This window comes from Streptopelia decaocto (assembly GCF_964273445.1).
Source record: "Streptopelia decaocto genome assembly, chromosome: 22".
Taxonomy (NCBI): domain Eukaryota; kingdom Metazoa; phylum Chordata; class Aves; order Columbiformes; family Columbidae; genus Streptopelia; species Streptopelia decaocto.
Genome location: NC_138677.1, coordinates 2653421 through 2679242, shown reverse-complemented (window position 1 = coordinate 2679242; position 25822 = coordinate 2653421). Strand labels below are relative to the sequence as shown.

At 47.6% G+C, this 25822-nt stretch overlaps 1 protein-coding gene across 4 annotated transcripts; it reads left to right on the top strand.

The window, feature by feature from the left end:
• Window positions 1–18: 18 nt before the first annotated feature.
• Window positions 19–25529, top strand: MAP3K14 (mitogen-activated protein kinase kinase kinase 14). Of its 4 annotated transcripts, none has more exons than XM_082070694.1 (17): window positions 38–77; window positions 342–441; window positions 7134–7406; window positions 7919–7988; window positions 9449–9659; window positions 9772–10371; window positions 11365–11502; window positions 13992–14121; window positions 14713–14844; window positions 15283–15387; window positions 16053–16216; window positions 17001–17151; window positions 17708–18061; window positions 18964–19070; window positions 20763–20907; window positions 21399–21499; window positions 22321–25529. In XM_082070694.1, the coding sequence occupies exons 3-17, from the start codon at window positions 7154–7156 to the stop codon at window positions 22483–22485; spliced, it is 2826 nt and encodes a 941-aa protein (XP_081926820.1). In that variant the 5' UTR covers window positions 38–77; window positions 342–441; window positions 7134–7153; the 3' UTR covers window positions 22486–25529. The 4 variants fall into 4 exon arrangements, with proteins under 4 accessions (XP_081926822.1, XP_081926820.1, XP_081926821.1 ...); XM_082070695.1 differs by having other exon boundaries at window positions 66–81; XM_082070696.1 differs by lacking the exon at window positions 342–441 and having other exon boundaries at window positions 19–77.
• Window positions 25530–25822: the final 293 nt, after the last annotated feature.

The window sequence follows — 25822 nt, the reverse complement described above, 5'->3', positions numbered from 1 at the left end:
CCGGGCTGGCCGCCGCCTGTCAGTGAGCGGGCGCCGCTGAGGAGCCGCGTCGTGCGGGGCCGTGCGGGGCCGCCGGGGTAGGTGCGGCCGCTCGGGGGGCGCGCAGCGGGGCTGTGCCCGGGGTACTGCGGGGACGGGATCCAGGTGGCGGTGTTCCGTTCAAGCAGCCGCGGAGCGCATCGCTCCCATAGGGCCTGAGGGCGCCCGGTGCCGCCGCTGCTTCCGCGGCCGCCTCAGTGAGGAGCGTGAGGAAGCCGGGAAGGGCCTCGGGAGCACCGGGGAGCGCTGAGCGGGACCCGCGGGCTAACGGGCCGCTCTCCTCCGCACTCGCTTCTCCGCAGACACCCAGCCCATCTCCGCGGTTGTGTTCCGGAGCCCAGGTGCCCGTTGGCCGCTCGGAAGCTCCGCTCCCGGTTCCCGGAGCAGCGGCCGCACGCTGAGGTGAGCGCGGGGCGGTGGGCGCTGCGAGCGGGGACGGGGCAGCTCAACTCGTCAAAATATCCAACTGAATAAGATCAGGAGTTCGGTTAAACTGCCTCTGCTCCCCTCGCACGTTCGGCGCTTCTCTTTGACGCGTCTTTTTTTTTTTTTTTTCTTTTTCTGGCGAATGGTGAAAATGTTTCTTTGCTGATTAATAAGTCGCTGCTGTGGTTGATCTCAGATGCTTCCTGTCTACTTTAATCGGTTACATTAGAAACATGTGTTCAGGGCTTTGCACATGTAAGAAGCAGCAATCTGAAACCAGCATCCATAAACAACGTCTAAATTTCTTTTTCAGCCGGCTTTCTGAACTCTTTTATGAGTAATAACTTGCGCCTTCTTTGCTGTGACATTAGTGATAAGAATAATAGAATTGGGCTTTGAAATATGTGTCTGTAGTGTGCTGCTTTATTGCATTTTAGTGAGTTAAAATCTGTTACTGGCACAGCCACTAGATTCCTGTGGAATGACTCATTTGCTATTAACTATTAAATTTTAACTGCTATAAGAGAGTGATTCTTTGTCCAGCGTGCTGTGAAGAAGGAGTGTAACAAACAAACTCATAACAACCAAAAACCATAGAGGATCTGTGGGACCTGATCTGACGTCCCTGGAGTTGATGAACTTTGCCAGTGTCTGCCCTGAACCTTATTTCAGTGTTAAATATGAGAAGGTAGAGCTGAGCTTTTGTTCTAACGAGGATGCGGTGCCTAATTCTTACTCTGGCTGCTGAAGGGAAGGAGACAAATGTGACCGTGCTGCCTCTTCAACTTTGGAAGTTTGCTGGCAAGTGTCATTCAGATCTGTTGGTGCAGATAGAGGGGTCTGGAAGACACAAAAAATGCCAATTTCCAGGAAGAGCAGCTGGTTTGAAGTAAAAGAGACCTGAGTTAGGAAGGAGGCTGGAAATACTGAGGAAGGGAGACCAGGAGGATGCTTGGGGGACCAGAAGGAGGGACTAGTGGGACTAGTCGCTAGGAACTGGGCTTTGCTGATCATGGTTTAGTGACATTGGGGCCCTGAAGAATATGGACCTTGTCTTGTCTAAAAGGCAATTCTCTGCTGCACTTAATAAGAGAGTTTGTCTCATGGGAGTTTGCTCAGAATGGGCATTAGAAACTACTCTGAGCAGCTCATATTTCTACTTTGTAGTATAAAACCTTCATAATTGAATCTGCAGGACGAATCATCAATTAAAATTGCATAGAAATGCTTCTATCTGTACTAAATTTAACTAAATTTTTGGTTTTGCCTAGAATTTCAGCCTGTTTCTTGTAGCCTTGCGTGGCAGTTTGCAAATGTCATTGAAAATTTCAAGCTGCAAACCAATGATTTGGAATAACTGGTGAAAACTCAGTCCTGCCCGCTTGGACAGAGTTGAGTTTAATGAGTGTTTGGGGTTACTGTTTGAAGTTGGCTATTGAGGTGCTTTATTATATCACCTTGTTAAGTGGCTCTTAAAAATCAGGAGGTTGTTAGGCAGAGTCCTAAAAGCCTGTGTGAGAACAGCTAAGCCAGGCTTGGAAGCCAAGCCCTGTCAGGTTGAAGTTTGTTCTGTTGGTTTTTGTTCTGCTTGTTTGCAGTTTGGAAAAATGAGCCGCTTCTCTGAATGAATGGGGTTGCGACGATGTTTATAAACTCTGGGCGGATGGTATTGTGCCGTATCTTGGTTCAACAACATGAAAAGGATTGTTAAGGGGTGAGTTGTACTCCAGCTGGTACTTGAGGAAATGAAGATAGGTGTGTTTAGATACTTTGAGAAAGTCTGCTGGCGGTTAAACTCTGTCAAATATTTTTGTACAGGCTTTATAACCAAACTATTGCAATATACTGATGTCTGGCAACTAAAAAAGCAGTTGAAGCTCATTATCGTGGTGTTTACAGTAAGCAGCACAAACAGCCAAATGGGATTCTGAAGTATTTACTATCCGACCACTTTAAAGAACATGTTTACGTACTTATTATCGTTTGTAACGCAACTTGCTCATAAAGACGAGGCTGATAGTGAAATCCTTCGAGTAGGCAGTGTTAGTGGTGGTTTGGGGGGAAGGTTTAGCTTTACCTGGCGATGTTCGGGTAGACCTGGCTGCAGCAGACCGAGGGGAACCAGACACAATTCTGCAGGAGCCCCTTGGGCAGGCGACTGGTTAAAGAAGAGGAGGTGAAGCATCCTGGAATAGCAACTGCTGATCTGACTCACCAGTATTTTAATCAGTCAGGCATTCTATTTATTTTTACTTTGGAACTCTTAGATACACAAGGGAAGTATTTTTTCTCCTCCTCTTAAACACGCTACCTTAAAATCACATTAAGTGTGTTTTAAGGTAGGGTTGTGTGTTGAGTGCTACAACTTTTTTTAAGTCCCTTCTGACACAAATTGAAACTTCTCCCTCGCTGACAGCTTGTTTAAATAACCACTCCAGGCCCATGCTACAATAATATGCTTTAAACTGACACGGCCAAAAACGGAACTGTCTTAATTTCAGTTCCATCTGAAACGTGGTCGGGCAAGGAAGCTCATCGATCGCATCCAAGCAGAGACGGGCAATGGTGAGGAGGCCGGGACAGAGGGAAGTGCTGCCTGAGGTCTGAAGGGCTTGTCCATATATATATCGACTCCTTGGGCCCCAAACCAGCTCTTTAGTGTGATTCATTTATTTCAACAAGTGTCATCTTTTTTGCTTTGGTCAAACAGCTGGTTTTGATAAGGTTTGATGTCTTTGTATGATAATTTTGTAGCCAATACTCCAGGCAGGTTCTTTTGGCTGCAGGCACATTCCCAAATACTGACTGACAGTTGTTGGGATGGGAAGGTCCCCAAACGGTGCATGTTCTTCTGTTCATTTGACATTCCCTCATCTAGTGATGCATTAATTCCTGGCTCTTCCCAGCTGCTGCTTTGTTGTGGTGGTCAGCACAGCAACATTGCCAAAAGTCTCGTTGTGTTGTTTTAATAACCCGGTAGCAGCTGCAGGAGAGGAGGCTTACCTAAGATAATGCATTGTTCATAAAACTCTTCTCAATAAGGAAGTGGGAAACCTCACCGAGACAACATAATTCTTTTTTTTTTTTCAAACTAAATGTCAATTTGAAACTGCAGATGAACATCCACACTCAGACTAGAAGAAATCTGCATATGTTGAAGCCGACTTATGAAGCCTTATGTATGTTTTAAAGTCCTTTCCCAAGCCTTTTTTTAACCAAATCCACAAAACATTAACTGAAATTCTCCAAAAAGCCATTGGCAGGGTAGATTTGATCCCAAGCAGGATCCCATATTACGGTGTGCTGGAGAAGTGTTCACTTGACTGTTTCCATCTACAAGTCTCTCTTTCTATATACATAGTAATTTGTGAAACACAGAAATATTCTTTTAAGGTCCGTGCTACAAACAGCTTCCAGTTGAGATGGAAGAGCTGAAGAGGGTGAACAGTGACTTGTTTAGAGAAGGGTGCAGGAGGTTTTACAGGAGCAGAAAGCACATGGTTCTCTCTCATATTAATAATTCTGACTCCCTGCAGGTCTCAGGTGACCTTATCCAGTGTATTGGTTTCTCACAGGAGCACAGACATTCTGTGAGGGAGGAGTTGCCGGTGCCACCACAGCGCAACTGATACCGTGTTTGGCTTTCGTTCTGTAAAAACGCACTTTCTTTTTTACAGCAGTGAGAACTAACATTAGTTAACCAGAGGTGAGTGTAAAACCTTACTGAAGATAAGGAGCGAGTCGTTTTTAGCTCTGCTAGCAAAAGCCCATTGTGGGTTAGGGGTGTAGTATTCACTTTTATCTACTGCATCATTACCCGACTTCCCCTTTCTTCCCTGAAAATAATGAGCCCATACACATGTCTGCGGAAGGAAGAAAGTCGGGGATATTGAAATCAAGAATTACAGTTGACTCTAAGTGACTTAGACGAGGGAGAGGAGGTTTTGAAAACCAGAGGAGCAGTTTGGGGTATGAAACAACCATCCTCCGGCTCAAGAACTTGCAGCTCCTCGTGTTGCACGTACGTAAGTGGTGTCTGTACAGGAAGCTGTGCTCATCCTGGAGCGGCGGCGAGTAAATCGGCACCCGAAACCGCAGCTCCAGTGCGTCTCATGTGGGTGAATCCTGTTCTTAGTGGTCTTGCCGTGGATCCTCAGGTACTGTTGGCTGCTTCCAAGGCTCCTTTTTATCAAAGCTTCCCTGAGAGGGGCTGCACACGGGGCCTGGGCCTGGGAGACGGAGCACCTACAGCCAAAATAACAGGGTTTACAAATACTTCGCACCTCTCCGGATTGCCGCCCCTTTCAGTCACACAGAGATGAGTCTCGCCGGTTCAGTAGCTTCAAGAGAAGTTGTCCTTCAAAAATGATTTAAAAGCTCTGATTTTATTTTTTTAATCACAGCTTCTGCCAACTACGCCTTGTTGTACGTACCATGTAAATAGTTGGGGTTTTGCTTCTGATAAGGGCCTGAAGATTGTGCGGCAACAGTTAAACTGGGCTGGGCTTGCAGCTTCTGTGCCTACACAGCCTTGTAGACCTGAGTCACACATTAAGCTGTCTGAGCGCTGGCGGCTGCTGTGTTAGAGGACATTGCTTACAATAACTACCTCTTACTTTAATTTTATTTCAGTCGGCCAGTGAGGTATGTACTTTGTTGACTTTAACCTCGGTAATGTTTCCGTGTTATTCTGTTCCATTTCAGAGAGCGACAAGGACTTGCAATTTTGCTTCTCCCCTCCCTCTGTTGCCTTGTAACTAAGCTGAGGAGCGACTTGTAGAATTACGTGGTTTTTGGCAACGAGGGAGGGTTTGCGCTGCGGACCTTGAAGGTCCTTGAAGGTGAGGGGAGGGCAAGGAGAGACAGAGTTAATGCAAATCAGGAGAGAGTGGGTATAAAAATAGCTCTGAACTTGCCGGTTTGGTCACTGGTGGCTTGGATTAGTCATCTGGCAGCTCTCTTTCTGCTGCTCCAAGGGATTATTTTACAGCGCTGAGATTTGACATAATTTCAGCAGAGAAGGGAGCGGGACGGGCGTAATGAGTGGGATACTGTCATCAGCACTTCTTTTGCACAGCAGCTGTTCTCTGTTTAGCCGCTGAATGTGGTCATTGTTGACTTGCCTTGTATACCTGCCAGGTTGTTAGGTGACTCATTTACACTTTGCACCAAGGTTCGGGCACTTGGCTCCTGTCCCCTTTCCTTGGTGGCACTTTAGGCACAGAGCACACAGTAATTTTGCCATTTTTCTGGTTGATCTCTGTGTTGCCAGGAGCCTTTTGTCCCAGGCAGTTATTTGGGGGGGTAGGAAGAGAAGAGAAGAGAAGAGAAGAGAAGAGAAGAGAAGAGAAGAGAAGAGAAGAGAAGAGAAGAGAAGAGAAGAAAGGGAAAGGAAAAGGAAATCCCTGGTGCAGATTTAAACTGATGAGCCTTGAAGAAATGCTCCTGTAATAGTTCTGAGATCTTATTTTTGCTGGTCCCCATTCAAACATCCCTCCTTCTCAGCTATATTGGGTTCGTGGTACTTAACACCTGTACGTTTGCTAAGATTTCCGAGTTTTCGTGTGTTATTTAATGATGGAAACGTTCATTTTAAGATTTTGCACTTGTGCTGTGAGAGGAATTGACCCCCACAGTTAAGGGGCAATAGAACATATTCTGACTTAAAAGAAAACAATTATGTTTTAACTTTTCCGAAAGCCCAGGTGAGGGGCTAAGAGGCTAAACCAAACCTGTATTTCACGTTGGCTGGTGTTCAGTCTGGTTGTAGGGAACTCCTAACCCTGCTCTTTCCTGGTTTCCACCCCACGATACACAGCAATGCTTTGCTTCCCTGCTGCTTTGTGCTTCTCCCTTCCCCGCCTGGCTCCCTTCCACCGTCCTCCGAGATCTGCCATGTGCTGGGACTCGTTGGGAGCTACATTGGCGCTAACTGGTCATCTCGCAGCCCGCGCTGATTGACTCGCCAGCTGCTGCCAGGCGGAGAAAATCATCTTTTCCAGCCCCGTCGCTGTCCTCTGTCCGACACCAACTTGCTTTAATCGGATATGCCATAAGAGCTCTGCTTTTTTCTCAGGCTTGAGCAAGCTTCAGAAGCTGTTGGTGATGGAGGGAGGAGTTACGGATGGGCAGGCTGATTGCTGAGCCTTGTTCGAGGGAAGGAAAAACAAGACATGGATTTGAGGGTGGCTGGGTACAAGGAAGAAAGCAATTAGCAGGATTTTATGGCCATTTGATGTGTCGTGAGAGCACAATGTCATTTCTCCTTGGTGCACTCTAGGAGAAAATATTTTGTGTCTTCTCTTTTTCCCTTTTTTTGGGGTAATATTCTTCCTGTTCAGTGATACACAAGTTCCCTCTTCTGTGTAGTTTCACTGTTTGTATTTAAGCTAAGGGAATATACCAGGAAATAAATTTCCCTTTGAAAACTGTGTGGTCTTATATTTTTAGTACTGACAATAATGTTAATTATTCCATGGTGCTGGTCAGGGATGGAGAGCTGGGGGTCTTTTTCAGCTCAGAGTTTGGGAAGGACCTTGATTTGGTTTAAATTATTTGATAATCTGGTACCTTCAGCAACCTCCTATTTCTCAGGAACCTGAAGCTGCTTCTACCTGTGAAGTTGAGTATTTTGACAAGTGTGTTGCTTTGATTTCTTTTGCCTTTAGTGACTCTCTGAACCTGTGAAATGGCCGTGATGGGAATTACATGCCAAGGAGCTCCCGATGCAGCCGTCAAGCACAAGAAGGAGCTCACAGCTACGAAGGGGCTGAACGAGACAGCGAGTGAGAAGCAGAGCAGCGTTTGCAAAGTAGAAGATTCAAAGAAGGTCATCTTTCACAGTCAGTGGAAAATCCTGAATGATGTCATCACCAAAGGAACAGCAAAAGAAGAAACAGAAGGAGGCTGTGCATCCATTTCTATTATTGCCCAAGCAGAATGTAAGTAGCGGGCCGGTCTACTCTTCATTGAGCAAAAGGAATGTGTAAGGGCAGGATGAGATTTCACTCGCTTCGCACTCCTGGAGAGCTGAGACAAAATCTATTTGTAAGCCTGAGCGGGGTGGAGCTGGTGACACATCCCAGGCTCTATTTAGGAAGCTCATGAAATCTTCTAATAATGTGGCAGCATCCACTGAGTAAAGCATAAATAACAGAAGGGCCATCGGTGCTTGGACTCTAAATCTCTGTCCTGCTGGGGCAGCTGGTCTTGGATGTTTTAAAGGAGGGGGGGAAGAGAAGAAGAACAAAATAACACTGTCAGGTGGGAGACGAGGCGGTCACAGCGCTGGGAGCTGTCTGAGGAGGAACAATGGAGTGTGTGTGATGTGGTGCGACTGTGTGGTGATTTCTCTGAATCACTGGTTTAGCAAGTCGGTGGAGTTGTTTCTTAGTCCGGTTGTTACTTTGCCTGCTACCAAAGACACGTGATGATCCTGTTTTCTTTCACACAGGTGAAAACAGTCAGGAGTTCAGCCCCACGTTGTCAGAGAGATCCTTTATTGCTCACAGTAAGCGTTACAGGTGAGAGACCCCTCAACATCGATACCCACCTTCACCATCGTGTGTGCTGGTGTGTTCCACATCACTCTTGTTCTGTGTGCTTTCTTTAAACCACTCCTTTAAATTAACTTTTCTGTCCGAGGCTCTGCAAGAGTTTTGTCTTTCCCCAAAACATCTTCATCAAAACCTTTTTGTATTAGGAGAAAAATCTAAGTTTAAGCACAAACACCTTGCATTATCTTATTGTCAATGCCTGTCAGTCTTCTGCCTCCATTTCCGCATTGTCAAATTGTAAAATGAATGAGTAAGTTCTTGGGCTTGAAGGAGAAGGATCCAAGGGAAAGTTTTCAGTCCTTTTTAACTGAGCTGTCCTGATGCTTTTGAAATCATGTTACACCATCCCCTTTGAAAAGTTGTGGGAAATTTAGGCTGGCACTAGTAGTCCTGAGAAAAATGAACTGTTGTGTTTCTGGGGAGGATAAACAGGAGAACATTTGCTCAATTACAGCATCAGCAGCAGAAATAGAGTTGTGAAGAGAAGCTGAAATGGGTAAAGTGGGAGTAACAGTCGAGATGGAAAAATGGAGGCCTGGGACTTGCTGTTCTGAAGTCGCTTTTTCTTCCTGAAGTATCTGTGCTCTGTTGGAGCTTTATGAAGTGCTGGAGCTTTATTAACCAGCTCCAACGCCCTCTGAAGTGGGTGACTGGGATATAGAATAAGGTGCTGCCAGATGATATATTGCACGGATCAAGAAAACAATTACTATTTCTTCATTTGAAGATCAAATATCCTGCTTTTTTCTTACAAATTGATTAAAATAAATTGAACTGCTCTGACTGGTATTGAATAACTGCAGGTAAAAGTTCCTCTGGAGGGTTGCGTCTGTTTGTGCAGCCCCGGTTGGTGTACTGGCCAGTGCTGGTTTGTCTGCCTGTGTTCCTAGAAATCATATTGAGTATTGAGCTTTACACGCCAGAACGTTTTGGCTTTTTGAAGGTATTTTATTTGAGTGCACTTAGTCATCCCTTTGGTGCAAAGCCTATTGTTCTTCCAAGCAGAGCAGCCATTTATATTAGGAGCACTTGTATTAATTTCAACTATTTAAAAAAATGGATTGCATTTATACCTAATCTCTTAGTTCACTATAAATCACAGACACACACTGTCTCAGAGCGACCTGTAGACGTTCAGCGCTTTTCCCTCTTGCTGTTCCTTGCAGAATTTGCAAACAGTGGGAGATGTGATGCTTTGCTTCTCCCACATACCCCCAATATTTCCTTCTTACAATGCCAGGTGTGCTACTGTGCCTTGATATTTAATTTACAAATTTTAGAAGGCAAGAAGTGACACTATCGTTCTCCATTCTTTAAGCCTCAGAAGGCAGAATTGCTGATTCCCGTTGCGTTGGTCGTAGTTGTTAACTGGGGGTGTGCTTGCACCGCCAGATCTAAAAGACTTGGTGCGTTTTGGTTTCCAACAGCCGATCGGACAGTCTCGATCAAATCCCCAACAATGTGGCCCACGCGACGGAGGGGAAGATGGCACCTACCTGCTGGCGAGGGCGGCACCGCGGCAAGGCCAGGAAGAAACGGCACAAGAAAAGGTCCAAGCTGAAAATCCAAACGGTGGCTGCTGGCAGGAGAGGTCCCAGGACTCCAGAACAAGAGAGCTGCACCCCAATTCCCGTCCAGGTGAGAATCCCTTCCGTACTGGTGAGTCCCCTGCGAATTCGTAACAATCCTCAGCTGAATTTTGGGTGGTTATATCGAGGTTCCTGCTCAGCTGGTTTGTTTTCTTTTCTAGGAAGATGAATCACACGAAAACACTCTTTACAGAAACCATTTTTGGGTTTCAGAACTTAACAAGGACTCGGTCTATGAGCCGTTTGAGAAACCTGAGAAAGCTCTGTCCGCGGGCAAACTGCATTCACCAAGGAGCCAATACAAAACTGAACTGCACAAGTTAATCAGCCCAATTCAGTGCCTTAACCATGTTTGGAAACGACGCTATCAGAGGGACAGCGTTCCGCAGCCTGAAACTCTCCATCCTTTTCCCTACAACATCATCCCCCCTCATTTCGCACATCTGGACAATCCTCTCCATGCCGTGAAACGCAACGCTCTGGAGACGTACTTCCATGGCCAGGTCTATCAAGACAGCGAGCATCGCTTATCTGGCCTAAACTCTGAGTATAGTTTCCCCAAGTGTGTCAACCAGTCCATAAAAAACAGTTTAGACAAGATTTCTGTGGAAGAATACTTGGTAGACGCCTTGAAGGGGAGCGTGAGTCTCGGTGAACCCCAAAATTTAGCCAGTCTAGCCAAGACGTGGAGAGGAGGAGGCCTGGACGCGAAGGAACAGTTTCACGAAGCGGATGAAAATGAAGGCGTGCTGCTCACTGAGGTGACCTGACCGCACACACTAGTGTCACACAAGGCAGAGAAAACACAATCTGCATCATGTACCAGCTTCTGTAACAAAACTGCATTTTCTGAGTGGTTCTTGATATAGTTCAAGGCCGTCAGTTCAAGATGCGCTTTTGTTTCTTGAAGGCTATAAAGCCCTGTCTCAGCTCGGTGGCTCTTATTTGTTTGCTCATTCACAAAATATGCACGCTTGTCTCCGAGGAGTGTTTCTGTGCTTAGTCAGACTTCAAACACGTCTCTGTCTGTCTGTGAAAGAACCCAGTCTGTTCAGGTGAACGGGCTGCGAGATTTTATTGGCTGTAGATGACCCGGAGTGTGACACAGACAGAAACCAGGGCTGTGTAAACCGGGAAGGTGCACAAAGCCCGTCTGCTGCCTCTGGTAGGACACCAGCAGCTCGTCCCGCGCCGAACGCGGGGCTCGGGCGCAGCAAACGCCTGTAAATCTTAGAGGGATGATTCATTTCTTCTGAATTCAGTTCTCTGTCGCCACCGTGGAGGACTCTTCACTGGAATCAGTGTGACCCTGTCAGTGTCAGTGGTGGAGTTCAGGCGGTTCCTTACCTGCCTGAATTCGTTTACACTGAGATCTAAAGCACAATTCAGTCTACTGACTATAAAAATTTAGCTCACGCATAGTTGTCTGTGTTTAGTCATATGAATCTTGTTGGTAGGATTTAGCTTCGTAGCAATGCCCTGCATGTGAAGGGAATAGTTTGGAGCGGCAAAACCATCCAAATACTGGTGGCGTTTCTTTACAACACCAGGGTGCACTAATTCACATCAAACAGAACCCACAGAAATCACTTAGATCCTCCTGTATAGTTTCATCTCAAGCTTGTGGCAGAAGTAATTTTGTACAGGGATTTTTAGAGATGTGGCAGTATCTATCGTGGGGCTTTTTCTGCAAATGTGGCCTCAACAGTTGTTTCTTTCCTTGCTTCATCTTGTTCTTTGATTTTCACTTGCAGAAACTAAAGCCGGTGGATTATGAGTACCGAGAAGAGGTTCACTGGACCAAGTGCCACGGTTCGTTGGGCATCGGCTCTTTTGGAGAAGTGTACAAAATAGAGGACAAACAGACGGGGTTTCAGTGTGCTGCCAAAAAGGTAATTATGAGAAAGGGGGGGATCCTGACACAAAGAGGTGTACGGAGAAAAAGTCGTCTCCTTCCAGCTACCGTTACGGTGGTTACGTCCAAGGGAAAGCCTCGAGGTGATGGCACAGAGAGAAGCAGCAGATGGAGAACCTGGATGTGCACAGAGGGTCCAGTTTAGCAGCCAGAAATAGGTTCCTTTGGCCTTCGCAACATGCGAAAAAGGATCTTGGGTTTTGCGCTGAGATTTCAGAAAGATTCAGCACGTTCCTAATGACCGCAAAGGAGAAATGGCTCTGTGAGTTGTCTGCTTGGCTGTTGGCATCTTAAAACGCGTCTGGTTAAGTGGTGACCTGGCAGGTGTTTGCTGGAAAAGGAAGAAAGTAGGGAAAAAATAAGACAGGCAGTAGGTGCTCAAAACAGGGCGAGGTTTCTTCTGTTCGAGTGTTGTACGTTGTGCTGACATGTTGGCATAAGGTGATTCCATTACAGCACAGCTAAGATGTGGATTTTTCCAGAAGTTGGCATAATAATCTCTTGTAAACCAAGATAACACCATTGTCAGATGAAGTGTGGAATAGAACTTGCATTGGGGTATTGATTTGTTGGGGAGCTCGGGGGCGAAGGCAGAACGATAGCGCAAGTAGATCATGAGAACGTGAACTGTTTGGTTTGAACTTAACGCTTGAATAGTTTCATCACCTCTGTGAACCGATGTTACCCCGATAGAAAACTTCAAGAAGTGTGTGGGAAGCATTTGTCTCGAGTACAAAAATACTATATGCAAAAAGAATTGGAACTTGCGTTTTTCAATTTAAAATGGTTGCTTTTCCTCGTGTGCGTTGGTCCCACCTTGTTGTGTTGCCCAGTGGAAAGATGTCAGTGGCGAGACTAAGGCAGCTTGTTTTTAACCATTTCATTTGCCAACTGTTTAGAAATAAATATGTAGAATGTTATTTTCTATTCTGCATCCTTTAGACAGGGAATTTGGTGGCAACGTGACCAGCTTGTTTTTTGACAGCACGTAACTAGTTATATTTACTACCCATTTTGCAAATGCGCGGTCTTAGCAGAAATAGCTGTTGGCCGCGGGGTGTATGTTCAGGAAGAAGGGCTGGCAGTGCTGATAAAGACATCAGAGTAGAAGCCGAAGTCTTTTGAAATGTCAATTATTATGTTCTTTTCCGAATTACTGGAGGATTTCAAAGGATCACAGAATCACAGAATCGACTGGGTTGGAAAAGACCTCAGAGATCATCCAGTCCAACCCTTGGTCCAACTCCAGTCTGTTTACTAGATCATGGCACTAAGTGCCATGTCCAATCTCAGTTTAAAAACCTTCAGGGATGGCGAGTCCAGCACCTCCCTGGGCAGCCATTCCAATCCTGACCACTCTCTCTGCACAGAATTGCTTTCTAATCTCCAGCCTCAATTTCCCCTGGCAGAGTTGAAGCCCATGGCCCCTTGTCCTATTGCTGATGCCTGGGAGAAGAGCCCAATCCCCACCTGGCTAGAACTGCCCTTCAGGTAGTTCTAGAGAGTGCTGAGCTCAGCTCTGAGCCTCCTCTTCTCCAGACTAAACAAGCCCAGCTCCCTCAGCCTCTCCCCATAGGTCTTATATTCAAGTCCTTTCACCAGTCATGTTGCTCTTCTCTGGACCCGCTCCAGCACTTTACTTCTGTAGATCAGAAATACACCACTTAACCCAGTGAATTCTAACAGGCGAGTTGAACTCTTATTTCATGTGACATCAATAAGTGTCTGGAATTAGTGCTGTCAGCACAAGGACACTACCTGACCTTTCACACCTTTGGTGTTGCAAGCACCTGCTCTCCGAATTCTTCAGATTAAGGAAAACTAGTTCTAGCTGCATTGCTGACAGTGAAGAAACACCATCCATCCTTTTCCCACCAGAATCTTAATGAGTCGTGTTTTCCTTCTGGCCTTTAGCAAATTCTTGTTGTGTTTTGTTTGGCTGAACTTAGTGAAGAGAGTTTTTGTTGAACCGTTTTCCTGTGCAGGCTCAGTAGCACCTAAAAAGGTGACAGTGTAGATCGCTGCTTGTGGCCCTATTTCATATTCCCTCCTGTTTGGGAGGAGTTTTATTTTTGCCAAGCCCTGCATCATTCTTTATATTTTTCCTCTTCCGTGAAAGCACAATGCTTGAGTTGTCAGTATTATCTTCTTAATTGAGACCTAAATTACCTTCTCACCGAAAATCACCCGTACTCAGCTGTAAGCTGGAGTTATCACAACCTGGCATCTTTTTTGACAAATCTTCGCTTTACTCAGACACTGAAGATTTGGCGACTCTCGTCGTCCTCATTCAGCATCATTCTGAGTGTTCCCACTTATTTCTGCACCCACTAATTTCTGTTAACGAAGGTTATCCCTGTGCCTCTGCTATTAGACAATGTGGGACACTCCGACCCAAACATGGAGGAGGGACAATTCTGTCAAGATCAGTCACAAAATTTACTCCGTGCTTCTTTGTTTCACCAGGTACAAGTGGAACACTTCCGCGCAGAGGAGTTAACGACGTGTGCTGCAATAACGAGCCCTAACGTCGTCCCCTTGTACGGAGCGGTGAAGGAGGGACCTTGGGTGACCATCTTCATGAAGCTGATGGAGGGTGAGAAGGGAGCAAGCACAGTGGGAACACCGTGGTCACTGCTGGATGCGGTGGACACTGATCTCCTCTTCCTCCTGCCCCAGTTGTAAATCTGTTAACTCTTTGGTGTATCCAGAGCGTTCCTAGTGTTAATTCCTTTGTGGGTCGGGATAGGTACGTGTAACCCCTACTGGTTTTTGCTTTCACGTTTCTTTGCGTAGCAGCACGTAAAGCTCATTGTACTGGAGCAGGGATACCGTATCAGCAAACCTTCTGTGGCCTGGTGCTCCTGTTTCCAGGCAGGACCATGGAAAACACAGACAGTAAGAATGAAGGTGATGATCAGTAGCACCTACAAGTGTCTGATACGATCACAGAGTAGCAAAGCAACACCATTAACCTGACACCAAGCAAAAGGCGTCGTGAAAGAGGGTGGTTTCTGTGGGCAGTAAGAACTTGGGGAATAACCAAAAGGAACAGACCTGTATGTGGAAGATAAGGGCTGTCAGACCTGGCAGTTCTCATTTCTTCGTCAGAAACGACAAGGAACGCTGATGATGCTGGGATGAATTTAAAGATAAGCTAATGTGGACTCTCTGGATTCCTTTCTAGGTGGCTCATTAGGTCAGCTAATTAAACAGAGCGGCTGCCTGCCGGAGGACAGAGCCCTCAGTTATTTGGGCCAGGCTTTAGAGGGCTTGGAGTATCTTCATGCTCAAAACATTCTCCATGGAGATGTAAAAGGTAGGATGGTACTTGAAGTACCTTGTTCTTCCCGTTTTCTTACTGCAAACTGCTTGGAGATGAAGTTACTGAGTGGCAAAAGGTTATTTACTAGATTTTCAATTCTGCATTTGAGATTAGAGCTTAACTCAGCTCTAAACAGCTGAGCATGTCATATTTGTCACCTCTTTCTTTCTGCCATCCGGTGGGGCTGACGGACTCTTTCCCCAGGCTGCCTCGCCACTGGGGTAGAGGAATCTCCAGGGCAGATAATTATAGCCTGTAAGCACAGATAATTATAGGTGTGTACTTGCTTAAGCCAGTGACACTCCATAGGAGTAACAGACCTTGGTTTGGGCTCAGAAAAGTGTAGTTCTATGGGCTTTTGACTTATTTTTCTTCCATCTCAGTGACCATAATACAAAAGAGACTGACTAATGAAAACCTTCTCGTTGCCAGCGGAAAACGTGCTCTTGTCTGACGACGGCAGCAGAGCTCTCCTGTGTGACTTCGGTCACTCCGCTCACCTGCACCCCGACGGCCTGGGGAAGTGCTTGGTCACAGGTGAGGACTTTCTGCTGCTGTTCTAAGGAATTGCGCTACTGACTCATTCTTTTTGAACATTTACATACAGCTTACTTGCAAGCAACTATTTTCCGGACCTAACATTGCACATAGTGTTACATTTATTGATATTACTGTGATGTAAAACGAACTTCGGGCTGGAAGGTGATTCTCGTCTCCCAGTCTAGAAAGCTGTTGTGTTTTTTGTAAGCTTATGTCAGCGTGCTGCATTCAGCGTTTTGTCGCTGCAAGAAACCACATAAAAACTTAAAAATTTAACTCTGGCTTGTCACGTAACCTCACTAAAGAAAAGGAATCCTGACTTCCACCAAAGCAAAATTCCTCACTGAGTTTTGGGCAGTTAAACTTCACAGCGTTTTTAATGCAGCTGTTGGAAGGATATGTTTTCTAATGCTGAGCTCACCAACAGAGCCTCGTGTTTTGCCTCCCAAATTTGCTTGGAAAGGGGAATTTAATACATATCCTGTGTAGAAGGGATGGGGCCGATATGGAGATGTAGCCTTTGAACAGCTTCTAAGAGCCCACGATGCTGCTTTTTGGGATAAAGTGACTTGTTTCTCCATGTAACTAAAAAGACAAGGAGGCTGCCTTGCGTTGGGACAATTGTTTAGTTTACATGTGAGTTTTCATCTAAACGGTTTTAGGGAACTACGTGCCGGGCACGGAGACTCACATGGCTCCGGAGGTGGTGATGGGAAAGCGCTGTGACTCCAAAGTGGACGTGTGGAGCAGCTGCTGCATGATGCTGCACATGCTGAACGGGTGCCACCCTTGGACCCAGTACTACAACCACCCGCTCTGCCTGAAGGTAAGAGACCCAGCGCATCTCCGGGAAAAGGCAGGTAAGGCCGTAGAATCTCGTTATATGCGGTGAGAGAGCAGACATTTCAGGAAGGCTGGCTCATGGTCACATCTAAGATCATGCCAACCTTCCTTTGGAAGCTGCTCATTTCTTATACTTCTTAGACTGCTGTGTATAGAATCACAGAATCATAGAGTTGTTTTGGTTGAAAAAGATCTTTAAGATGACCAAGTCCAACCGTTCCCCCACCCCTGGCACTGCCCCATGTCCTGAGAACCTCATGTCCATCTGTCCAACCCTCCAGGGATGGTGACTCCAGCACTGCCCTGGGCAGCCTGTTCCAATGCCCCACAGCCCTTTGGGGAAGAAATTGTTCCCCACATCCAACCTCAACCTCCCCTGGTGCAACTTGAGGCCGTTTCCTCTGCTCCTGGCGCTTGTTCCTGGGGAGCAGAGCCCGACCCCCCTGGCTCCAAGCTCCTTTCAGGCAGTTCAGAGATCAGAAGGTCTCCCCTCAGCTCCTGTTCTCCAGCTGAACCCCCCAGGTCCCTCAGCCGCTCCCATCACACTTGTGCTCCAAATATTGCACACACTGGGGCTGTTTCTTTCCTATCCCGCTCATGACTTGGGTGTGACTTTTGAGCCGTTCAGCTGTAATAAAATTACTGCTCAGGTCTCTCATTTAATGCTGTAATTTCAGTTGGAAACGCTCTCAGGGTGGGAAGAACCTTTCTGAAATCAAATGAAGCCTCTCTGGTCTAACCTCTTTCGCTTCCTGTTTGTTACACAGATCGCTAAAGAGCCACCTCCTCTGAGGGAAATTCCACCTTCCTGCAACCCTCTCACTGCTGAGATTATTAAAATGGGTCTGGAGAAAGAGCCTGTTCAGAGAGCATCTGCGTCTGAGCTGAAAACTAAGACCAGCGTCGCACTTGAAGAAGGTAGAAACATCCTGTATCTAAAGCTTCTTGACCACACTGGTGAAGTGGCTGGTTGCCAGTTAAGTCAGAGCGATTCTATGGGAAATACCAGTATGTTTTACTGTTCGGTTTATCATTTACACAGTCTTCAGCGTTGATGTGTATTTTGGGGTCAAAAGCTTTTACCCACAGCTGGGTGTTTCTCACCCAAATAAATGAACGTTTCCTGTGTGCTGTCACGTGTTCTTTCTTGCAGCAGCCGATGTTGTGCTGGGGGTTGTTAAGGTGTGTGCTGGGGCTTGGCAGCAAAACCAAAAGCAGGTTTATTGCATCCTGAACTGTAACTCATACTTGTGGTCTGGTCTTGTCTCTAAGCCTCTCTGTAATTTATTTCACCTTAATCCTGCTGAAAGGTTTTGTAACGCAGCGCGAATTTGTAGAGCTGATCTGGTTTTGTCCTTTGAAGAAGCCGAGTGTTTTACAGCAGGATGCACTTCAGAAACTCTGACTGTGAAGGAAAACTTCACCGCTTTTTTTCCTTTATTTGATAACGTTTGTCTCCTTTTTGTTTCTGTAGTGGGAGGTGTGACAAGCCCCTGGAGAGGCGAATACAGAGAGCCTCGCCATTTATCTTTGAACAAGGAGAACAACCCACAGACGTCCCTGTCCCCCACAGCGAGCCCAGTTTCTGAGACTGCTTCTGACCCAAAGTTGCCAGGCAAAGTTTCTTGTGCGAGCCCCATCCTGCCAGCGCCACCGTCTCCAGAGCAAAGGGAGGAGCTGGAGAGAACCCCTTGGAACCTGTGCAAGGAGTTCCCCGAGACCTGGGACCCTCCGCCTCTCTCCTCCACCCCTCTGCCCCTCAAGAGCTGCAGCCACGTGGAGAGAGCAACAACCATTTCGGAACAAGAGCTTCAGCAGCTGGAAATAGGTAAGCGCCGCGTGGGGAATCTGGGTTTGTGCCTGAGGGTCTGATAAAAATGTGGCTGCTTTCTTTTGGCCTCTTGACAGTTGTTTCTGGGGTTTGAGCTTGGATGTTGTTTTATTTGTAGTTCCTCTCTCATTACACGAATTGCTCAGCCTTCCTTGAAAATACCCAAACTAGTAGTTCTTAACCAATTAAATGTGGCACAAAGGTAGCAGTCAGGGTTTTCATCCAACCTCTGAACGAATTTGATCACCAGCACCAATCCACAGTTTGAAAACCAGCAGGAAGTTCAGTGTGAAGATCAGTGAAGTAATATTGCAGTTCCATTGCCGGAGCATAACTCAACATTTCGCTTCTTTTAGCCCATATTTTCTAGTCTTTGTAAATGAATTGAAAACTTCAAGCTAGGAAAAAAGTGTCTTGAAATGCAACCGTTGTCATGGAACTGAGAAATGGCATTTTAGGGGTTGCTGAGGGGCAAATTCCTTCTGAAATGGCTTTGGGTCTCCAGCAGCCTCGTCAGGTCTGGATATTATCAGAGCAAGTTACTGCGAGAGTTGAGTGCATCGGTTTGACCTTTTCTTGGGTATGATATGGATGGATCTGGAGGGAAGACTGAGGGGTGACTAAATAGGCAAGAACTGGGAAATTCTGGGTGCTAATCGTGTCTCTGGCATTTTGCATGTCATTGCACAATTCATCTGTCCTTTCTGGCTCAGTTTCCCTATTTTCACAGCGCTTTAGCAGAGGAATTGCGTGCCCTGCGTTTTGCAGACACTAATATCAACGTTCATTAGATGATGCTGAAGAAGCCTTGAGTATTAATTGCGGTAACGGGGATTAGAGCAGGGAGGCATGGAAGGAATCACTGGAAATGTCTTCCTTCTCTTTCCTTTTGCTTGCAGAACTGTTTTTGGACAGCCTTTCACAGCCTTACTCACTGGAAGAGCAAGAACAAATGCTTTCGTGTCTCAGCATCGACAGCCCGTTTGTGTCAGATGCCAGCGAGAAGGTAAGTGTCAGTGTCTGCTGTTATTGGGGACAGGGGGGTGGCAGGGAAACCACCTCTGGAAACTGGGGCCAGCGGACACCTGGAGTTTCTCATGTGCTGTGTCCTGCACTTGGGTCGCAACAGCTCCGTGAATGCTGCAGGCTCAGGGAAGGTGAAAAAGGCCCTGGGGGTGTTGGTGAGAGCGGCTGAACATGAGCCAGCGTGTGCCCAGGTGGCCAAGAGGCCACAGGATCCTGGCTGGTACCAGCACTGGTGTGGCCAGCAGGCCCAGGGCAGCGACCGTCCCTGTGCTGGGACCTGGGGAGGACAAACCGCCAATGCTGGGGAAGTTCTGGGCCCCTCATGCCAAGAAAACCCTTGAGGTGCTGGAGCGAGTGGAGAGAAGGGAACGGAGCTGGTGAGGGGCTGGAGCACAAGTGTGATGGGAGCGGCGGAGGGACCTGGGGGTTCAGCTGGAGAACAGGAGCTGAGGGGAGACCTTCTGATCTCTGAACTGCCTGAAAGGAGCTTGGAGCCAGGGGGGTCGGGCTCTGCTCCCCAGGAACAAGCGCCAGGAGCAGAGGAAACGGCCTCAAGTTGCGCCAGGGGAGGTTGAGGTTGGATCTGGGAACAATTTCTTCCCCAAAGGGCTGTGGGGCATTGGAACAGGCTGCCCAGGGCAGTGCTGGAGTCACCATCCCTGGAGGGTTGGACAGACGGACATGAGGTTCTCAGGACATGGGGCAGTGCCAGGGGTGGAGAACGGTTGGACTTGATAATCTTGAGGGTCTTCTCCAAACAAAACAATTATATGATTCTAATAGGGCAGAAGCACAGAGTCCCGGCTCCTGGATATTCATTCCCAGCCTAAGGATCTGTTCTTCCTGAACTTCTTTTAACCCCTTAGTACTAATGATTTACATAGTCTAAATTATTTAAATACTAAGTTTAATTTATAATGTTTGCTTAACTCCGGCATTCATAATGCAGGGAATAGCAGTGCGAACCACTGACTAAGCCTTGTTAAAGCAGGGAAGGCTGTGAGCCCTTCAGTTGTGGTTTTCAAAGACACAGAGCCCAAAATTGTGTAGCCTGCCATCTGCAGGACTCACTTCGACGGGGATTGTCTTTGTTTCCTATTTCTATTCCTCTTTGGCGCCTTATAACACTTTTTGAGTTGGATTGAGCAGCGTTGTGTGCAGTAGTTCAGCTGTTGACACAGCTCATTAGCCAATACCCAACCCTAACATTTAATTTGACTTTTGACTTGTACTTGCCACTGTGCCAATAGTCAGGTTGACCTTCTGTGCCTCTAAGATAGAACAGACGTCTCCAAGCAGTGCAGCGAAGTCGGGTCTGCAGTTGTTTAGGCACAGTTAACTGTTTTTCCTGTGCGTTGTCATTTAATGACATTAACAATTCATCTGATGCTTTATTCTCCTGTCTCTCAGTACGACAGAGCCCTCTTTTCTCCTCCAACTCCTTCAGGTGATTATTGATTTGACTATTGGGAATATCCTACGATGTCTGCAAACTGTTGCATTGCTGCTCATCCCCTTTTCTAGATGATGGATAAGTGTTAAATAACTCAAGGCTCAGCCTAGATCCCGGTGGATATTTCTACTTTTGTCCTCCTGAGGTTATTTTAATGTTTATCTCACGCAAGCTCCTTTTCTTTAGGAGCCTTAGACAAACTTGTGCTTACTTCTGCAGAACTCCATGAAGGCTTCTCACAGCCTGAGGGACACGATGAGCTCTGGGATTCATTCCTGGAACAGCCAGACAGACGGACAGAGCTTCAGTTGGAACAACCTGCTGAACCGCAGCCGCCACACAGACACTCCCAGCTATTTCAACGGTGAGTCTGAATTTCTCCAGGGTGGATAAACAGTCAGGTCTAATTTTCAGACCCTCCTAAAAGCACGTGGCTTCTCCAAAGGCCAAGCCGGACCCAGTCATAGATAGGCAGGATTCAGGGCTGTGTAGTTTTGCAAAGCCAGAGAAGCTCCTGAACACACAAAGTCTGGTTCAGCTTTGTCTTGCCTCATGCAACTGCCATGTGCAAGAATATACATTTTATAACCATAAATGTCTACAAAGTAATTTTGAGGGCACACTGTGCAAATCAATACGTCTCTTCAGCTGCTTTCTTGCTAAATCCAGCTCTGCTCTGAGTCACTGTTGTCTTCCGCAAGCCTCCATGCTCACTCAAAGACCTTCATAAATTAGATGCTTAATGATGAAAACGAATTCTTCTGATGTATCTGCCTTGCTCGTCAGTTTTTGGCATTGGACTGTGAAGTCATTATGCCTACAACACAAGTTAATGACTTTTCTTGCCCATTTCAGGAGTGAAAATCCAGATCCAGTTGCTAAGTGGAGAAAATTTACACATCAGGGATTTCCACAGGACGAAGGTGGGAGACATTGCCACTGGGATAAGCAGCCAGGTGAGACACAAACCTGGGGGTTAACTACCATATTTTGTCCACAAATTAATTTATTCGTAACGCAACCTCACAACATTTTAAAATGAGCGACCGAAAAGTCCATTCAGGGACCCTAATGGCACACTGAGCAGCAGAACTTCAGTGCTGCTGTCCTGAGCGTGATACCAGATGTTTTCTCAATCATAATCGTTGCTAATTGTCGTAGGGACCATAGGGATCTCCGTCTTCTGTGCTGCAGCTTAAAAGTGCTTCTTGACTACAGATTCTTCCTCCTCTCCCTAAAGAAGAATCACTGTATGACTTCTTTGTATCAGCCCAGGGAAATGTGCTGTGATGTCTCTAATGTTTGAGGGTGGAAGAGATGTTGGCAGATTCCAGCAAACCTCACTGGGCGCCTCTTTGGCAACCCCTGAAAGAAACTCTGGCGTGTTTGTGGCCTGTAAAGCGCGGTGATCGTCTCCAAAGAGGTTGCAGAAGTCCAGAAAATCTTTTTTGCGTTGTGGGTTCTCTTTGGTGGTCTTAGGACATCACAAAGCAAAACATCACCAGGAATTCGCAGGGTGCGAACAGCGCCAGTTCAGCAGCCACCAGCAGTGGTGGAAACCCTGGGTGATGCGATTTGGCCGCAGGGTGGACACTACCTGGTCCAGTTTCTGAGATACTTTCTAACAAGAGAAGGTTAAAGATATCCCTGCCAAGCACAAGCCTCTCTCCAGGAGCTTTTTGCGCTTTGGGAAGCTACTTGTTGGGTTTGATAGAGGGATATAATGTTCTAAAAGAGACCTGAAGTGCCACTCAAATCTGTTTGTTCTGCCTCACAGATCCCGGTCCCCGCTTTCAGCCTGGTCACCAAGGAGGGCCAGCCGGTTCGCTACGACATGGAGGTCCCCGACTCCGGCATCGAGCTGCAGTGCACCCTCGCGCCCGACTGCAGCGTCAGCTGGACGTGGCGAGTCAAGCATGGGCAGCTGGAGAACAGGCCGTGAAGCCGTTCCTGTTTCGGAGGGGGTTTTTTTACCTTGTCGAAAGAAGGAATTGCAAAAGCTTCCAACCACCCCTGCCGTGGAGCACCGAGCGCGGTCGCTGGTGTTTTGTGCTGAAGTAGGATAGCGGTTCAGCAGCTCGCTGCTCCCGGGCCTCACTTCTCTTGTCTGTTCTGATCCAGTTCCAAGACATGTCCTGAGCTTAGATGTTCTCCGGAACAGTGGGAATTACTTGTTTTGGGTGTGAGTTTTAGGTTGAGCTTGAGAATGGTGGGTGGAAATTCCTGCTTTTCAGAGGAATGCGGTTGTGCTTTTCAGGAGCAGAGGGGATGGGGTGAGAACTCCCGTGTGTCTCAGCCCCCGAGGTGAATGTGGTCGTTGTTGGGCTTGTCCCAAGGAGGAGGTTGGTTATTCTGAGCGCAGCTGCGGTTGTTTGTGCTGAGGGGAGCTGGCTGACTTCCTTCTAGCCGGAGGAAAAAGTTAACGTCTCTGTAGGCTTTGGGCAGCATCATCTCTACCTCAAGCCGTTTGCACAGGGAAAATCGACAGCGGTAACTAGCTGGGTTCTTGGTTTCACCTCCCACCCTTCCGCGAAGACGCTTCCTTCTTGAATCAGAAAAGAACTTGTGTTTCCAGAAAGAGCTTTGCTTGCAGCTCTCATCTCCAGGTCCCCTCCGTGACCGAGGAGGTGGCGCTCGCTCTGCCGTTGCCGTTGCAGGGAGGGCACGAGGAGGGGACGGTGTTGCTGGGGGTTTGTTTCCTCCATTCTATCACCACCGCTGGCTCGGGACTTCACGGGGACCGTCCCGTCCAGGCAGCATCCCCTGGGTGGGGAAGGGACGGCAAGCTCGGACAGACTCTTCACTCCCAGCTGTCAATGCGGCCGCTCGGTGCCCCGGTTCTGCGCGGTGCGTTGGCTCGGCCTGTCTTCACCAGCACTTAGAGCGTGGCACAAGGCTTCGTGTGCTCCCCTTCTGTCAAAACGTGCTAAAGGAGTGGGCCGGGCAGCTGGGCCTCTAGTGCCTTAAGCTTTGAACTTGGGGTTTTTTTTTTACTGATTTGTGAATTGTTTGGGTGGAATTCAGACAGGCAGGTGTTGCCAGCCCGTCTGCAACCCAGAACAGAACCAGAGGGAGGTGTGAGCGATGGTGTTCTCATTCAGAGCTGGGAATCCCGGTCGCTTGCTGGGCTGTGGCTATTCAGGGTGCTGGATCTGCTGCGCATTCTGAGCTGGGACCATCGACATCCAGGCCAGGCAAGGGAGCAGCTCCCAAAAAGCAAGGTAGGATGTGCGCTGGTTCTGGGAGACACAACGGGGCAGGAATATGTGCGGTTTTCTCAAGTGAGCTTGGCTTAGCTGGAGAAAACGATACTCTAGGCCTCGCTTTTTGAGGACCAACGCTCCCTTTGGTCTCCCCGAACATCGGCTGGTTTTGATGCACTAGGCAGCGAGATGCCTAATGAGAAAACTAAAGTCGGGATGCAATAAAAAAGCAGAACTCTTGAAGAAATATTAAACCTGTCACCACTGTGGGTATAGTTTTTATAGCACTTTTTGTTCTAAAGCACTTAATACATTGTCCAAAATAGACGCCTGATTATAGCTGAAATGCCACGTTAAGAGTCTTTTTGGTAAACAATTAACACGTTGTGCACATCTCTGCCAGGAAGGAGTGTGGGGAATGGGTAGGTTGGCTCGACTGAGTTTCTTTCAGGTGCCATAAACTACTGAGAATCATAGTCTTGGAGCAGGAGGGATCCAAACAGCTCCCGAGCCCCGTTCAATCTGTCTCCCCCAGCCTGTTCCCCTTCCCAGGCTTCCTCAGAGGGGCGGGAGGAGTAAACCCTGTTGGTTGTTTCCTAGAAGAGCCTGTTGGTGCTGTGTCGGTGCCCCGCGGCTGCACGCTGCGTCAACCCGCGAGCCCGGTCCGCTCCCTTCCCCGCCGCCTCTCGTGGCTTTCGCCGCCGTCTGCGGAACGCTCCGGCGCGCGCTGGACGGGTTGCTACCGGGGCAGGACGCGGCAGAGCCCCCTCGCTGTTTACAGGACTCCTGAGCTTTACGCTTCACCTATAGCATTAACGTTCATCTCAGGCCGCCTGCGGGAGCCGGGGAAAGGCAGAAAACCCTCGCGAGCCTGGAACGCCTGTGGCGGGTAGGTGGAGGTGGCCGCGTTCCCCCATTCTCTCACACCAGCATTAGCCAGTTATATCCTGAACCTTCACTCCTAATTTGCTGCCACCCCAAGTGAGAAAGGGAGGCCGCAGATTTCCACCTAACCCATATTTTCCTGTGGTGTCAATCCTGCCCGCACGGGAAAGGCGCTTTGGCAAATGCCGCAAACCACCGGTGCTTTCTTACTGTCCTGACGTGGTTCTCCTCTTGGGGGCATCGCCAGGGTTTTCATGTCTGTGCTACCGACCAGCTTTGGGGTCTCCTTGGCTCTCTCCTGCTGCCAGGACAGATTCCTCTTCATTTGCCTGATCATTTTTGCACAAGAAGTCCAGTTTCCAGCTCAGGGCTGGCCGTGCAATACCAACAGGAGAGAGAGCTGGGAAAGCTTTTTGTGATCCACGTTAAAATTTGGCTGGAATGGTGTATAATAACGAGTCTTTAGGACAGAACCCCAGTTCGGGTTGGGGAGGACGAACGGGAGTGATGAACACAAATGGCTTTTGTGTAGCTCCTTCCGAACTTCTGGCAAAATCACGGTTGGCAAAGGAATGTGAAGCTGATAATCAATGTGGACGGGCAGTGCTGGCGGGGGAAGGCGATGGAGTGACAAGCTCCTATTGAACAAATGACACTTTATAAAGCTGTGATTTCTTGAAATTGATGGTTTTGACCTGCATTTTCACAGGGAAAAAAAGAATAAAGCCGTAAAAAAACAGATTCTTCATTCTCCTTGCTCGTGGTTTGATACGTTGTCCCAGAGAACAAGACAAGGGCGCAGAATAAGACCTTTTTCCAGAAGGGAAGCCTGGGCTGATTAAATCTGCTCTACATTACCCTTGGTTTGGGATGCAGGGAGAAGCTGTTTCAGGGTAAGAAGCGGCAGCAATAATTTTGATGGATCTAAACAGAGGATTTGCTAAATATTTTCACCATACTTGGCATATCTCACTGTTTCCAAGATGGTCCCTTTTCCTCCTCCTGTCCCACTGCAGGTGGGGGGTTCCCTGTGCTGGGAGCTGCGGAGTCATCACCTCAGTGCTGCAAAAACGGGCTGGGGTTCCGGCCGGACATGAGGAAGGAATTGTTGTCCCTGAGGGTGGTGAGAGCCTGGCCCAGGTTGGCCAGAGAGGGGGTGGCTGAACCATCCCTGGAGACATCCCAGGCCAG

Bases quoted from the DNA above. Each gene is read 5' to 3' on its own strand.
- MAP3K14 (XM_082070696.1), top strand. From the start codon at position 7,154: ATGGCCGTGATGGGAATTACATGCCAAGGAGCTCCCGATGCAGCCGTC. The intron at 11,503-13,991 runs GTAATTATGAGA...TTGTTTCACCAG, and splicing joins TTCAGTGTGCTGCCAAAAAG to GTACAAGTGGAACACTTCCG. The intron at 17,152-17,707 runs GTAGAAACATCC...TTGTTTCTGTAG, and splicing joins CAGCGTCGCACTTGAAGAAG to TGGGAGGTGTGACAAGCCCC.